Source organism: Rhyacophila brunnea, unplaced genomic scaffold (genome assembly GCF_057557595.1).
Source record: "Rhyacophila brunnea isolate RB1 unplaced genomic scaffold, BYU_Rbru_1.0 scaffold_21, whole genome shotgun sequence".
Lineage (NCBI taxonomy): Eukaryota > Metazoa > Arthropoda > Insecta > Trichoptera > Rhyacophilidae > Rhyacophila > Rhyacophila brunnea.
The window spans coordinates 29,315,072-29,332,505 of record NW_028232871.1 but is presented as its reverse complement, the minus strand read 5'-3'; the positions used below and the strand labels follow the sequence as shown (position 1 = coordinate 29,332,505).

Sequence of the window (17,434 nt, the reverse complement as noted above, 5' to 3'; positions counted from 1 at the left end):
TTATAATACTATTTTGTTAAGACGGTAGGACCATTGTCGGCAGATTACGAGTGTTAGACGATGTATCTGGATAAAATTTACACGTTGTTTCTTCAATGTTGAGCGAATTTCTAATAAAAAATACATCTAAACGGTCTATTGAAGAGTGTTCACACACAACTTGACAATATCATGAAAACGTCAACTTAACTCGATTCTCACATTAAATTTGTTATCGCAATAAGCCGTTTAAACATATAAATCATGATTATTTTCATAGAAATAAAGTTGTCAATTTTTTCTCCATATGTACATGGGTTTAGATACCTTCATAGTGTAAAGGTCCATATAAGACATAAGTGAATGAAAGGCCGACATGATTAAAGAAGAAGATGGTGGTTATAATTATTATTGCTTAACTTCTAACGGAATGCGGTAATCTATCACTACGAGGGCCTAATACCTAAGTGAATGTTATATTTTTAACATCTAAAATAAATTACCCACTTCTTACAAAGTAAAATATGAAATTCACTAAAATAATCTTAAACGGAAAACATTAAAATAATTTTTTCAAACCACAACTATTCGCAATACATAATATTATAAATAAAAAATGATAGTAAAAAACGTTGCTATAAAACTGTAAATTTGCGGTTTGTTCTTATGTAGCTATTAATTTCCGTTTATTGTTATATAAAATATATAATAAATCAAGTACCTATGGTGATTATTTGAATGAACAAGCAATATCCTGGAAAGGTGAATATATCGAGTGCAATATAGTTAGATATAATATAGGTACTAAAACTGCTTATGTGATAAAATACTTCCTATGTTGAATTTGAGTTGATCACATTCTTTCTCATACAAATCCATATAAAATTAATCATTTCATTTTTATCTTAGCATGATATGACTCATTCGATTTTTTTAAACTAACTGTAGAGATATTTCCGGTTCCGGACGAAGATGGACATAATATTATTATATCTAATATTCCGATTTGGCATTACTACAAGACAAGATGTCGCGGATGACACAAATGGATACTGAACGATCCTAATAATTATGACAGTTGTGGGTGTTATGACATGCCCATCCGATATACACTTGTGGATGCGACAGCTCGCAATAACGTGTAAGTGAATTATAACCAGTAGTTATAACTGCAGGTCAGGTTCTTATCTCTAGATTCAAAGTATTGAGAGTCTGTGTATGGAGAATGTAGGAGGAGTAAATTTAATGTGAAGGTCAGTGGCATCTGCAAGATTTTGTTAACCCAGCCCCTTCCCGTCGCCTCGAATTAATAAAAAAATAGTAAGGATATTTAAAAAAAAAATAACCCTCCCCAAACGCGTGACTGCTTGGTTATGTGATCTAATTTTTAGATGCAAAAACGAAAATACAATAATATTTTTAATACTCTATCCATAAGCAAACAATGTATGCTTAGTGCAAGAATATTACTTCTTTAAATAATGCGTATTGAGAAGAGCATTTGACAGTATTTGGTAACAATGAAAGAATTGAAAAACGTTTAATATTAAATCATAACATATTTATGTATATTATATGCATAGTGTGTCAATGTACACAATTATGTAAATGACAGTTTTAGAAAAGTTTGCGTTTTAAAACTGGATTTACCAGTTGTTTTAGTCATTAGTGCATGCAAATATATAGCCGATGCCGCGAAGCATCGTGATGCCACCACTTTTAGCCATAATAATGTTTGTAAAGTATTTTTTTTTAACCTAAGTATAATAATTAATAACTCAATAAACGTGTGGTGTGCAGCCACTTTATATCAACCTTTTGTGTTTCAATTCAATAATATTATGTATCTTCAACCTGTCATCTTCGAAGAATGCCCAAGAGGGTAAGGTATCAAGGTGACTACACTTTAATACACTCTTTTTGCATTCTTTTTCGTGCAAAAGTAGCACAACATATAACGATAGTCTTGCTCACGTTTTATTGTGAAATAATAACGTATAGTCACATTCAATAATGCATGATTTTTGCATGGAGCAAGTCATACGTATTCTGCCCCCATAAGCAAAAAGGCAGCTATTTGCCAAAGTCACATTTTGAGATAATGAGACATTAACATTTTTACAACTTTTCTTAATATTTTTTTTAAATAATGTGGATGAATCATTTGATTTATATGGTATAAGCAAAAACCAGTATATTTTCAATCGATGCTGTGTTTTTGCTTATGAAACTCTTTATAATGTATTTTTGTTTAGAATAACTACCGTTTTGTGAAAAAAACGTAAAACAATATGTCGATTATTATACTGAAATAAATTCTATACCGCTTTTGACTTTATGTCAAATGGTTCAAAATTTTACGCAGAGCATTATCTGTACACTAACTCAATTTGTGATTTTTGTCGAAAAGCTGCCTTTTTCCTTATGAGGGCAGTATTAACAAAATGCAATGTTATTGCATTCAATATTCAAAACATATTATATTATTTTAACGTGATGGTTTTCTAATCAGCGTGTGACAATGAAGTATCTCTATATTCACGTTTATTATAATATATATGACATTAGTTTTGTTAAAAATACTCAAAATGAATTATTTTTCAATTTTATATAAATCCTCGAATTAAAGTACCTAGTGTGAAAACCAGAAAACTTCGCCTACATTAGAGAGGAAAAGATTGTATCATTTCATAACTCATTATCTAAGGAAAGATCAATGATAAACGTATCAGAGGATGACGCCGCATTTCGTGGTTTAAACAGCCTCAGTGATTGTTATAAATCCATCTTCACCAAACTTTTCGTGTAGTAGACGATAGAGCAACGATCACTCTGATTATGGCAGACTTCCGCTTAGGATGACAGTAGAAGAAAAACTGAATTTACTTGAATTTAAAGTTCTATTAAACGACAAAATCTGCAGTTTATTCGAGTAACCATAAATAATTGGTCCGATTCTTTGGTTAGTCAGTTAGGTACTCGATACTGGGTAGATATGTTGTAAATATTAAGAATATTTTAGTTTATGATGTAGTAGTTTAAATAATATATTGTTACATCTGTTGGGTGACTGGTGATGTGAACTTTCTAGGATGGCCAGTCTTCTGAGGGCGTCTGCGAGTGAAGATCTCATGCAGAGCAGCTGTTCGCCTTGCTCCAGGGCCTTCCTCTCCAAAGCTCCGACGCGGATGGGCAAGCCTTCGCCCTCCGACTCCAACATCTCATCTGAAATTATACATTTAAACACATTAAAGATAACATTATAGTGTATGCAATAGGTACAATAGGAACAATAAGATACAGGTAAATACATGATATTATTTTTTCACAAACACATCATTTAGATGGCCAATTGAAACTGTTCGTACGTTAGTAACATAATAGTTGTTTATAACATAATAATTACGGAAACGTGTAAGTATTATTACATATGTAAATTAGTGACGAAGGGTACCTGTTGAAGGAAGGCTGGCTGTAATAGGTAGGTAACTGAAAAAGGATTCTTACGAAAAAGTCTAAAACACGAATTCGGTTTTATTTTTGGTATTTTACTGATGCAATTTACACTGGGTAAGCGAGTCCCTGACTAGTACGGTTTTAGTTTGATAGGACATGGGACGGAATGCAAATGAGGGCATGACCATCAAGACGCTGAACACGTCCTCTGGGACTGCCTGATGATGGAATCCGTCCGAGCGGAGCTTTTTGCTAGGGTCCGTCCACACACGGGCTCAATTGGCAACGCCGAATTGATATCAACTAAGGCCAACTTTGAGGCATTTAAAAAATTTAAGGCGTCATATGGACGACGGAATAATTCCGTTCAGATTTGTCATTTTTTACTCCTGGTTCTTCTGTTTCGACAGAGATTCAGTACACGGGTACAGATGACACTTCATGTGACTAAAGATAAATGACTGCAGAGCAAATCAAGATTATTTTTTGATTTTCTAAACTCATTCTTTATGCACCAAGGCACATGGTTGCTATATCAGTCCCGTGCAGCTTCGTTTCTGGACAAGGAAGTGTGGCACTAAAATATTTTCATTCTGACATGTTTATAGCATCATGGAAGACAACCGTGCAAAAATTGCGGTTTAGATGGAGTAACGCAAATCATTGATACAACTTACAGAACATAAAATGATATGTTGATTTTTTTATAATAGATGTTTCACTAATAAAAAGACAACAGGCACAATATATTGACATCCTAAAAGTAAAATATAAACCTAACATAACTCCTTATAGGTATCATAATCAATGGGTGTTTCAACAATATGCGGTGTAAAGCTAGCTTCAGACGATGCGTCAATGCTTATCGGTTTTTCATGAGGTAACAGTACCTACTGACAAGTCGCGAAAGGATTCTGTTATATACAAGCAGCGCATTGTTAATTGACAAGTTTCAGTTGATCTGTAACCGATCTAAAACAAACAATAGTCTTCTAATCTGATTACGCCAATATGATATACATGCTTAGGTAGGCACCAATAATCTTAATATACAATTAAAAATGACTTTGAATAGAAAAGTCATATAAACAAAAAAAAAAAACTATAAGTAAAAAGAAACCGGAAAATATTCTTTTTTTAAAGTAGCTATAAATTCATTATTTTGATATTAACTAGAAAACATTTTTTGGTGGTAAATGGACTTTTTATTCTTGGTAATGTGACACGAAATGGCTCCCAGTGGTATCATAACATGGCGAATTTGAAGGTTTAGGTTTAGAAAAAGATCACACCAGTAATATATTTTTTGTCTTCATATGATCTATGTTTACGTATATTATGCCTTATTAAAATATATGAGCATAATTTCAAACTGGTGATTAGGAAACATGTAGGTATAGGGGTTTAAAGTTTTCGACATATTAAGATAATGGTAATTTTTTTTCCAATACACCACTATTATTCATTGAATAAGCAGAATTCCAATTTTAAAACCTATAATATATATATATTCAATATACAGTAAGATTATATTATTCAATAATACTTTATATCAATAACATTACATAGTACGTAATTCACATAATTTGATAAATATGCATAGAAAGAGGCTAACAGTTATTTACACAAATAGTTAAAAAAAAAAATCAGTAAAAACGCGCGTAATATTAATAAAAGAGGTAACCATACTGTAAATAAAATGATTACCTACCTATATAAATTATACAGGTTGGCTTATTATTTGACATTTATTTCAGTTGTGTAAGTATTTCATACCATGTGTAAGTATTTCAAACACAGAGAGGAAATAAAGACTAAATTGAATTCATTAAATTTATTATGAAATTCACAATCAAATATTAGTGTCAAATCGGTCTAATTATTTGATCAATTTTGAATAATTATACTATTATAAGTATATTGGTATGAAATATTTAATTCTTGATAATGATGTCACAACCGAAATGGCTGCAGACTAATACACAAACAACCGTGTACAATTAGATAATTTTATTTATAATGTATGTAGTAATTTTGTAAATGGATTCCTATTAAGTAAACTTAGTAAACAATAACTCAACTTGATAATACTTAGGTATAAACATAATATATAAAACAGTCAACGTCAAAACCGTAATTCCATTTTGACAAAAAGGTGAGTTAAGGCTTTTCGTTTTATTAGGGTAGAATTTTACTGATACAAACATCGTTATATTTTACAAGAAAAGTGTCAATTTCAAATTGAAAATAATGATTGATGGATTCTGAAATGAAATCGCATGAAATAACACTTTTAGCAAAGGAAACTTTTTTTCTATCAGCTGAAGTTTACGAGTCGAGGTCTAAAGTATGTGACAATTTCTTACAAAACGAAATTTTCGTTAAAGTATTGTCGTTCACTTATTCCTTTTTTGAAATCGGACAATGTTGATTACAAAATTGTAACCAAAGACAATAAAATAGTAATTATAATTAAAAAAGAAAACCTACTGAGGACGTTTGCCAAATGCACATTTTGCAGCGCCTTTCTGTACAGACTCATTGCGACAGGCATCTACCGACCACTAACTAATATTGCAATAATTATTTTGCAATTACAAATTAATTAATTAACTAAACCCCGAATTCTTAAAAGAATAAACTTTAATTAAAACACAACAATAAAAACACGATTGGATTAAATAATTGAATATAGTATAATAATCCAATTGATTGCTATTTAATAATTATTATTGTATCCTGTTGTTCTACAGAATAATAATTTTACACCGTAAAGTGGACACACTCTCGCGGACACTGTGTACGAATAAATTTGACATCAAGTTAATAATAATTATGATAACAGAATGTGTATTATTAGAGCATATTCCGAAATATAATAATTTTATTAAACTATCAAATTTAAATTTAATTTAGTATATAAAAAATGACGACCAATCACTTGTTATGGAAGTGTTTTGTAATCGTAATACTGTGCCAAGGGTGAATCAATACGAGCAAATGAATGTAATACAGTGATTGTATAGCCAATTAATTTAATTATTATAAGACAGATTTTGATTCCGAAAATACAGTATTGTTCAAAAAAATCATGACAACGCTTATCCACGTATTGTTGTATTATAGATTATTCAAACAATTATTATTGCCTGGCAGAAAAATATTGTAATTTATGAAAATACAGTGTGCATCTTATAAAAAATTATGCAGTTCATTAATGGCCTGACTGGGGTTGACATCAGTGACGCCTCGTGTGGGTAGGCAGGTCATGCGTTGCCCAGGAGCGATACGTTATAAAGTTGTGATTATATTGAGATGCACGTGGCGTACTGTGACGCTGTCACGGCGACAAATTTAGTCTATGGTTTTGTCATTTTGCAGAATATTTTGAACGATCACTATCTCTGTAAATTCAATGATGGAGAATGCACAACTCTGATGTATTAGTATTTTGAATTATTATTCATTATTCATGCTAATTTCAATTAATTTTAACAGTTTCTACGTGTGCGTTATTGTATCCATAGATAATATTTGAACGGAACCCAACCTGCAGACCATAGATAATAGATAACATTCTTATAGAAAACACTTAGAGCCCTATGCACAATCGTCTGTCATAACTAAAATTTAATTACAACAAAACACTATCCAGAAAGCCTTTCATAGTTATGATCGAGTTGTCTATGGTCCACCAGATCTGCAATAGCTTCGTTCTGTTTTTATATTGAAAATAATACCATATATAAAAATTCTCTTTTTCATAATTTAGGTAAATTATTTTGTAATTGTTAAACGATGACAAAAATATGAAAAATATATAAAATAAATTCAATAACTATAAATACACAATTAATATTTAATTAAAATGATTAAATGTCTCCGCAATTAGTGAATAATATAAGTTATTTTTTGACCCATGTTTTTCCCGATACGGTATCACTTTCCGTTGAAATGTCAGATTTTGTCATTTACAATTATTACAAATATGCCATGATGTGAATAATTATATTGAGTGATTAAAACTAATATTACCATGTTGGTGTGTAGGTAACTAATTACTTATATATTTCAACTACCTATCTATTGGTTTAATATTACATAAATATCTAAATCCGAATAAGAAAAGTTAATTCATAATTCATTGACACTGACATTTCAATTCGATAATCGGCTTTACTAAATTAAGACATGTACAGAATCAACGAAAGTAAAGGAAAATATATCGTATTAAATGTCACGGATATTTAATAGTTGTTCAATACCCATATTGAGATCAATTGTTAAATGAATTTGAGCGTATGGGCCGTTTTATAGACACGTAAATTTATTTTGACAGGAGCTGTCAGTGGTAAATGGTAATACAGAAGGGGGGCAAGGGGGCGAGTTCATAACAAAAGTAGTCTATGGTTAAGGATTCCTTATCTCTATAATCTATAGTTAACAGATGGATTTCGGCTACTTACCAATTTTACTGTAAGTTTGTGGTAAGTACGAATTGAGCATTACGCCCATAGTGCCAACCGCTAAAAACAAAAACACGCGATTTTGACATGAGTCGAAAATGTGTACGCATGTAGAAAATGATAAAAAACATTCATTGAGTCATGCAGGTGTCGACGCAGTGCGGTTCAACGTGAGTTGACCTCATTGTTGTTCTGGTGATTTCGGCAGATTTTGCTAATTGACAATGCTCGTTTAAAGGTTCAAAATGTGCTACAGGATGGGAGCAGCAACACCAAGAAAAGCGACATTACACACTTTTTTCCCTGTAGCGGCAGCTTAATGTGACGTGACGTGTTAGCACGCGATGTGAATCTCAATATAATCACAACTTAAATGACAGCGAATGAAGGAACGAATACAAATATTACGACTTTCGAAAGAAGTGGTGATTTTCAATGAATCAGACGATGATGGCACTTCATTAGAAAGTATTGACATTTTAGTTTAAAAATAATAAAATAAAAATAAGCACAAAAATGCTGACAACATAATATTAATTAATTGTTGTTTTATAATACACATTGTAATACCTACATAGTATTAATTTATTGTATTGGCGGTTTATTACAAAATTTTCAGAAGGGTGCTTTCACGTATCTAAAATCATCACTGTTTGAGAGTAGGTTTCGTGGAAATACTCTGATTATTAATTTATGATGTGCATGTCAATTTAGAGATCTTTGGAGTATTTGCCTGTTTAAGATGGCCGAAAATAAATAATAAAATAGGTAAGTACAATTTGAAACTAAACATAAAAGGGGCCGGTATTCTATGTCTGCTTTAGGCGGTACTTTGTCTAGGTATGTCACTGGTTGACATCATTATACACATACATTGATTAAGGTATGTGGGTTTTAAAGAGCACCCGACCGAAAAATGAAAGATTTGTGTTCAAATCCCATACGGGAAACAATGAACCTTCATTACATCCACAAATCTTAAATATTGTTTAAGTACCTTTAAAATATTTTCTTATATCTTTCTGATAGATCATCTATCGGCGAAATGATTTGGTTTTGTATTTATTTTTTTCCGTACACGCTATCGTCTACTTTTCTTTCGCGATACTCTTTTGATCGTTGTGTGGCTGATTTCAGTATAATGTAGTTTTGCTCGTGTCCGGAATTGTACTTATGCAGTTCATCGTATCACAGTTAACCGTGAGCAGTTGTACCGGGAATAGACGGCCGTATAGTATTGAGATCGCGTTTTTCGTGGAGATTTGCACCCTAGTGAAAGTTATACCTACGTATGTTACATTAACTAAAGTAATTGGTGAGAAAATATTGTATTAATTAGGTACAATAATATATATTTAGCATTCAGCGGCGTGCGGATCATAGATGCTCTAAATACAGAGCATCCCCATAAATAATCTATAAAGAACTATGTTATAAAATTACACCTATATTGTGTGATTCTGTCGTAAATAATACTTAATACTCAATACTTCCACCAATGGTTCTATAGTATTTAGTAATATTAAGTTGATATTTTTAGAATATCGTAGACCTAGCCATCTGCAATTCTACACACTATACTACTTCAATACTACATCGTCCGCATGCCAACACTGAAATTGATACAAAACCTTATATAACAATTATTAGTGACTATATATTATGTAGTTTCTCAACTGCATCCCCGCAAGCAAAAGTCACCGCACGCCACTGCTAGCGTTAATTTCACACCATATAATAATAACCAGGACCGGTATAATTTAGTTAGTGCTTTTTTACTTTTTTTAAAACTTTAATTAGTTCTATTCATCTGTGTTCTACAACAAATAGTTTTAATCTGTAAATTTGTTAGTATAAATAACAATGCGATATCAATGCTATACGGTCATCTGTTTCGATACAACAGCTTATGGTGAACTGAAATACGGCGGACTGCATAGAGGTAGTAACGCGGGTTGCATTCCGCATGCGTGCCTTGTCAGGAATGTCCGGCAGCTTACCGCTGATGCCCGAGAGTTGTCCGTTTCTTGTATTACCTTATGTTAATTGCTACAATTTTACAACGTTTTTATTAGCTCGTACCTATTCTTGTTTGTTCAGTGGTTGTTTGTCCAGTACAAATCTTGCAATCGATTTTTAACTAACTTCCCGACTAGCTAGACATTTGAAACTTTTAGAATATATCAGAACACGATGCCAATGTATTGTTTTAATACTTTTAGCCATCTTTAAGCAGAATTGAATTCATTTTCTGTTAGATCTGTTTTGTATGGAAATTTATTTTTAAAATAATCCGTAAAAAGTAAAAGACTATTATTGGTTGCTAAGGGGGTGGTCTTAGCAACTAAATTATTAATATATACGTGCGTTACTATGGAAATCAAAATGAAATGTAAAAATGACATTTCAGTATTCTGTATAAACGGTTTGTTTGTTTTTTATTTACTTCATATCAAGTACAAGTTTGAGCATATTGCGCATAATAATTCAACAGAAAATTTAAAAACGTATATAAAAAGTTCGTTATATCTTGTAATTATTTAATATTGCCTCTACGTGCTCATCTCTCCCATGGGTACTCAACTTAATTCACGTAAATTCAGTCAAAGTACATTTGAGTGCATGGTGACCTGAATCTTGGGTAACCGCCCCTGAGACATTCCAAGTCATCAAAAAATGATGCTTAACACCAAACGTATGGTCCCGTGATACGCCCGATTAAGACCAAGTGTGGTTTGGTGGGGCCATTAACTTCAAGTTGTCCGTTTGCTGTGACGACTTTTTTTGCATTACACATCAGCGTAGTTCATTATATCGGGCGTGAAAACATTTTACTTAATAAAAAGCAGTTGGTAACTTTTTGTATACATTTGATTATTTTGTAATATTTTGTCAGAAAATTTCGTACTGTCGTTTCTCGTTCATTTTGGTGAGGAGTTTTCCATTTGGGTCGATTTAACCTCCCGCACACGTCTGGCGAGTCATTGCATCGAGCGAAATATATTATGAACACCTTACGACCTGGCCAATCTATTTCAGGTACACAACTACAAGACATGCATAAATAATACCACAGGTAACCTGTAGTCGAAATACCGACCCGACCAGAATTGAAAGCCGTCCAAAATATATTTTGATAGAAGAAGAAAAACTGTTTGTAATTGAAGAGAAAGGTAGATATATGAAGCTCTGTCAGTGGCTTGTTATTAATAAATTGCACTTGTTTCAGTTTTCATTCCATATATTTTTTTTAAGTCTAGTCACTTTGACATATTGTGATTGGTTACATGTAAGTTGTACGTATTACATTTCATCGCTGCACAGTTCACCGTGAGCTTTCTTATCGGAAAGAGATGACCATATAGGTACTATACAGTCATCTCTATAGCACCAAGATGTCAAAATTATGCGTTGTTCGTGGAGCATTGCGGACAATAATGTTCCATCAAGAATGTAAACATAACCTAACCTAACAAATTTAATAATCCAGTATATCGGATATTTAAAAAAAAATGTTAGCCGCTGGCTTCCTGTATAACGAAAAGAACCGTGTTATATTTAGACGATTTTTTTCTCAGTACTATATGACCCAAAGAGGTTGGACGGTCTTTAATAAACGACCATATATTTCTGATCGAATATTTTACGGTTAACAGTGTGATACGGCGAACTGCATACGTACAAATTTCCGGACACGATTGTGATTGTATATTTGTCTTGATCTACCTGTCTGTAACGCTTAAGTTATCTCTCTCTCTGACTATGTAAATTTTCATGCTAAAGAGTTTTCGCCTTTGTTGCGCGATCGCATAAACATAATACGCACGTTGTATCCCTCTCATTATGCGTAATTTTAATAAATAAAAAAACTATTTTAAGAAAATACCAATGATGAAATTTTGTGATTTTACCGAGGCTTTGACTGCGACTCGCTGTCATATCGCCACTTCTCTTCTAGAAGGGGATCCGTCGATCAGGTCCTCATTCATATTCTGTTAAATAACCTAGCCTTTTGCCTAGCTCTTCCGTCTTACCCACCGCCAGGACACCCTTCAATTCGTCGACATTCTCATAGATATCCGCAATTCGCAGCTGTACTCTGTGAATTTCATATTTGGGGCATTGCAGTGCTATAAGTATGTACAATGTCCTCTAAAACATGACATTCATCGCAGAGCTGCGATTCGCTTCTTCCCACGAGGACATCAAATCTTTTGTCCATCGTGTGCCCTGTTCTTAGCCCCAGTATAAACTTTATTATCTATTATAAAAGATCATTTTATGAAATATTCTTCATAACAGATATTTATCAAAAATCTTTTAGCGTCTAATACCGGCCTGAAAATGGTTTGGTTTTCAAAGCTTTAATACAGTTCTGCAAACTCCATTTTGACAAAAAAAGGAGTTAACCGATATTTATTCATTGTAGGAGAGCAAATCAATACCTACAGTATTCCATACTGCGAGGAACTTTGAAAGAGTTGTGTATTATTTATTTCGTTCTCCCCCATTAAATATATCATTCCATCCTAATAGGATCATTATTTCGCTTCTGTATCCATCCATGAGAGTGGAAGAAACTCTACCGAAAGGGAAAACGGTTGAACGCATTATACGTCATGTGGAGTGTTTTTCGCTACAGCTGTCACTGTCACAATGACAAGGCATTCAGAAAAATAAATAAAATAACGAAAGGTAAATAATTTATTTCCTATATCGTTATTTTTTAGAGTTTAGTATACACAGCAGTGGCGAAACATCTTCGCTAAAATATGATTATTCAGTGTTTCAATTTAACATCAACGTAAAACATTAACGTAGAATAAAATTATTTTAAAACAAAAATAAATTATAATAATTAGGAACGCTTTAAGTGACAGGTATAATTAGTGACATGTATAACTTATATAACATTAATTACAAGATAAAGAGAACTTTTTATATACAACGTTTTTAAATTTTCTGTTGAATCATATAGACTTAACTAGAACTTAAACGATCAAAAAAATTTGTACTTGATAGAAATAATACTGAAATGTCATTTTGACATGTCATATTGATTGCCATAGTAACGCACGTATATAATAATAATTTAGATGCTAGGACCCCAGACCCCTAGCAACCAATAGTGGTGTCGAAATAACTTTTCATACAAAACAGAATTAACTGAAAATGAATTCAATTCTACTTAAAGATGGCTAAAAGTATTAAAAAATGCATTGGCATCGTGTTCTGATATATTCTAAGTTTCAGATGTCTAGCTAGTCGGGAAGTTAGTTAAAAATCGATTGCAAGATTTTTACCGGACAAAGAACCACCGGACAAATAATAATACGAGCTAAGAAAAACGTTGTAATATAATAGCCGCTGCAAATCGAGTGATATTTCTGTATGTAATTATTGAGAAAATATTTTGCATGGAAAATGACGATACCATCTATCGGATATTATTATCAATGCAGCGCACAATTAAACGGTTATTTTACAGCTGAAGAAAATCGTATAATCAGAAATTTTAAATAAATGGCATAGAACCAGCTATATTCTATAACCGATAGTAAATAGGTGTGACTACCTATATTCCGACAATAAAAAATCGACGATAACAGGAAATCGCTGTAATCGCATATAGAAGACTTCTCAGTGAAGTACCTATCACGGCAGCAACGCGCGCACGGCGTTTAAATAATGTGTCTGTTCTCTTTTTAGATGCGACTCCTTTTCTTCTTCACAATAAACCAAAAAATTACTATTAGATATTAATTCTAACATCACTCCTGATAATTTTAGACATATTTTTATTATAAAAAGCTTTAAATTATTACGTAAATTGATAGATCCGTACACGACGGGAGCGTAAAATGAAATGAGAAATTTGGGGGCATTTGAAAACGGAAGTGCGAGCCATGGAGGGGATTGTTAGTTCACAGTTTTAATACGTGGACAATAAATTCATGTTCGTCAATACTAGGGTATTTTTATTACTCAAAATATATAGAATCTATAGAGTCGTGGGTTCCAGGTTCGAATCCTGGATCTGGCAAGTCGACATATTGTTTTTCAATTTGTGTATAATTCAGAATATGGACCTACTAGGTTGAGCAAGTGGCTGACATCCGTTTCTCGTAAAAACAGAATCTGTTAATACAAAACTCCACTCTGTGGAGGCCAATGATGTTATGTGCAGGTCCATATGACCTTATTAGGATCGGACATGGTCGAAAAAATAGCTATTTAAAAAATGCACAATTAAAGTTCATTGTGTAATTTTGAAGTCATGAATGTATCAAATGTAACAAAATTGTATTAGTATTATCTAACTAATTAGTAAAACAAAGTTTCGAATGTATGACTGATTTTCAAGTGTGTAATATTCTTTTCAGTTACCTATTGCTTATATCAGTGTCTGCCATTTTTTACTTAAAATATAAAATGCCTTAAGGCCATGCATTAGTTGAGGCACAGTCTAAAAATATCGTCGCTAGGCGATGCGCGGATTGCGGGTGGCGGGTGAAAATGACGCCTGTCAAACGAAATATTAATTGTCATATAAATCCAACATACGTCAATTTTATGTTATGTTTATTGTTCTATTAGTAACAATAATAATATATTCATTGACATGCTTTCATTTTAAAGTAAATGGGTAACGTTTTTAGTCATCTTTACACGATTTTAGAATTAATTGACCCGTCGCCATCACGCAGCAAAGTGACGTGTTCCCGGGTCAACATTCTCTCAGTGAATGGCAGCGAGTCCAAAATTTCGTCGCGCGTACAGTTGAAAATTATTTGGCGTTTCACTGATGCATCACCTTAAGAAACGAAATGTACCTTATTAATTTGAATAAAGGAAATCATAGTGTAGGTAACAATTTTTAATATTTTAATATTCTATCAACATATATGTACATAGGTGGTGATAATTTTATTAGTGAAAAGGATGCAATTGATTTTTAGAAAGAATTCTGTCAAAACGCGACTCTGAATTAGATAAACAAACACGTAACTCCTCGTCTACAATCTGTAGCCGCTCTCGATTTTTTGATTTCATTTCCACGAGTGCTGACAAACTAAATTCGCAAAGATACGACGATCCAAACGGCAACAGAGATTTAGTTGTTGTTGTAGCCAATCGAGGATATTGACTCCAAAGCGACATCCAAAATGCTGACAACTAACTCTAGCTCAGAAAATGAGGCTTTGTGGACAGGATCATTTTTTAGATCTATTAAAATTTCCTCTTCTGTTAGTATCAGGTGTGTACCGTCAAATCTTGCGAATGGATTGATGACCCACCGGTACATTTGATAATCAAGTGATGGAAAATACTTGGAAAATGATGCAGAAAGAAGTTCTAATGTCCTCTGCACTTCTTGAATGAATGAATTGGCATTATTTAAAATGAAGAGTTTTGAGGTTTCTTCCTTCGCGGCACATCTTGAGACTTCTTGCGGCACTCAGTAAAGTTTGGCAGACACTGGCTTATATGGCTCCAACGGGCACTTTTCGCCACTAGTATTCAGTAAATAAAACTCAATAAACAATACAATGTATTATACACTTGTACTTATTGTTTCTTTACGTATTATTCACATGACATTCACCAAGGTTTATTATTATACATCATGCACAAAAAAGAATATAACAGAGGGTATATAATATATACTATTATAATATGCCACAAATGGTTATGTGTCTTATTTTGTTGGATTATAATTGTTGTCAATAAGTATGATTTTTTAACACTGGTGGTAGTTACCAATATTTCGGGTGTCCTGTAAAAAAAACAAGAACCAGCGTTTGGCTAGTAATTAAACTGAGTTGACTACAAATTGTTGGCATAAGTTTATTTTTGTGTGTTAACTTTAACTAGCAAAAATTACCTAGCTAGAGCGGTTTTGTACTGATGCGATATAAAATCAAGAGCAAACTGACATTCGGACATTACCTGTGTCCTGGCCGAGTCACTTGGACTCATACCTTTACACATTATATAAATGCTTGACTATAATCTTCACCGTAATAAATATGCTGTATTTTACTCAGCTTCTTAAATAAACAACGTTCTCCGCTCACATTTTATTGGACCTCGGGACTCGCCTTAATTGCCCGGTCTCAATAATACATACTAGGATATATTTATTGCATACAACAGCATGGGACCGGAATGGGTGAAGAACATGAAGAGGTCTAAGTCCTGCAGTGAATGTAGAACAGGCCGTATGAAGATTGATTTTTCAACAATTCACAGCAATTAAAATACCTACATTCAATTAAAAACAAAACAGAGAGAAATAATTTGTTTTTGAACATTGGGTTTCATTTTTAATTAGTAACCCTTTAACTGCCAAGAGCACTTACGCCAGGCCGCATAGACGTCACCCATCGTATCCGGAGGGCTGCTCTGCGACGGTGAAGGTTCGTCCCCGCACGCACTCGAGCTTAAACTGTCTCCCCCGTTCATTTTACTTTTGTTTGTTTACAATATGACAAATTATTAATTTTAACACTTGTTTGTTTAGGCACTCGGGTATCACTGATTTTCACCCCTATTTCAATTAATTAAACACACTTATCATTTAGTTTGTTTGGTCTACATTGTATTGCGTTTTAAACAGTGTTTATCACTATTTTCATTGCATTAAATTATTCGTTGATATGGTGTGTTTATAAAATTCATTTAACATATTTTTGATGATTTAGCTTTCAGAAGTGTCCAAAAAATTAGTTGGTACCTATCACTATTTTCTAAAAGGTACGAGTTAATGCTTATTTATTTCATAAACCTACAATTTTTAAAATTATATTGCTAACTAAAGCTAGATTAGGTGTAAAACACAACACAATAATAAATTCTAACATTGCCTTATTACTACATACGTGTATTGATTAATATTAACACGCATTTTCAACAGTGAATATGTAAGTATAAAAAAACAGTTGAGTGGCAGAATATCTGCTTTTGAAGCTGTGCGGCTGAAGTCGTTGGGTCGAATCCGTGTCTGACAAACTTACATAGTTTTACATTTATTATTTAAAAAAAATACATTTAAGAACTTCCTCGTGAGGTGACCAAGATTCTCAATGGATAATGCCCATTAAAATATATATATGAATTTTTAACAACGCATGATACCAAGAATGTTCTTTTAAGTAAGCTTCGTTAAGCGTAGTTTCATCTTCTGTGTTTAATATATTATAAAAATAGCTATTTTTCTTAAAAGAACAAAACCTGCAAGTATTAATTGGTAATCCTAAAAAAATGATCACGGCTTATAACGTCGCGGATCCCAGGTTCGAATAGTAGGTCTGGCAAGTACACATATTGTTTTTCAATCGAGTTTGGAGTCCGAATATGCACCTAATAGGTTGAGCAAGTGGCTAACATCTATTTCTCGTAAAAACAAAATCTGTTAATACAACTTCCACTCTGTGGGCCTCCACAGAGTGGAAGTTGTATTAGCAGATTCTCTAAGAATCGAATATAGTAAAGTAGTAGAATAAGTAATTATTAGTTAGATTTATAACACC

At 32.8% G+C, this 17,434-nt stretch overlaps 1 protein-coding gene across 1 annotated transcript in view; it reads right to left on the bottom strand.

Moving 5' to 3' along the window:
- Window positions 1–16,530, bottom strand: part of LOC147070926 (echinoderm microtubule-associated protein-like 2) — a 64,771-nt gene extending 48,241 nt beyond the window's left edge. Inside the window, 2 exon segments of the mRNA XM_085949019.1 lie at window positions 3,037–3,204; window positions 16,265–16,530. Of these exon segments, the coding sequence (XP_085805145.1) occupies window positions 3,037–3,204; window positions 16,265–16,367 (271 nt within the window). The 5' untranslated portion in view covers window positions 16,368–16,530.
- Window positions 16,531–17,434: the final 904 nt, after the last annotated feature.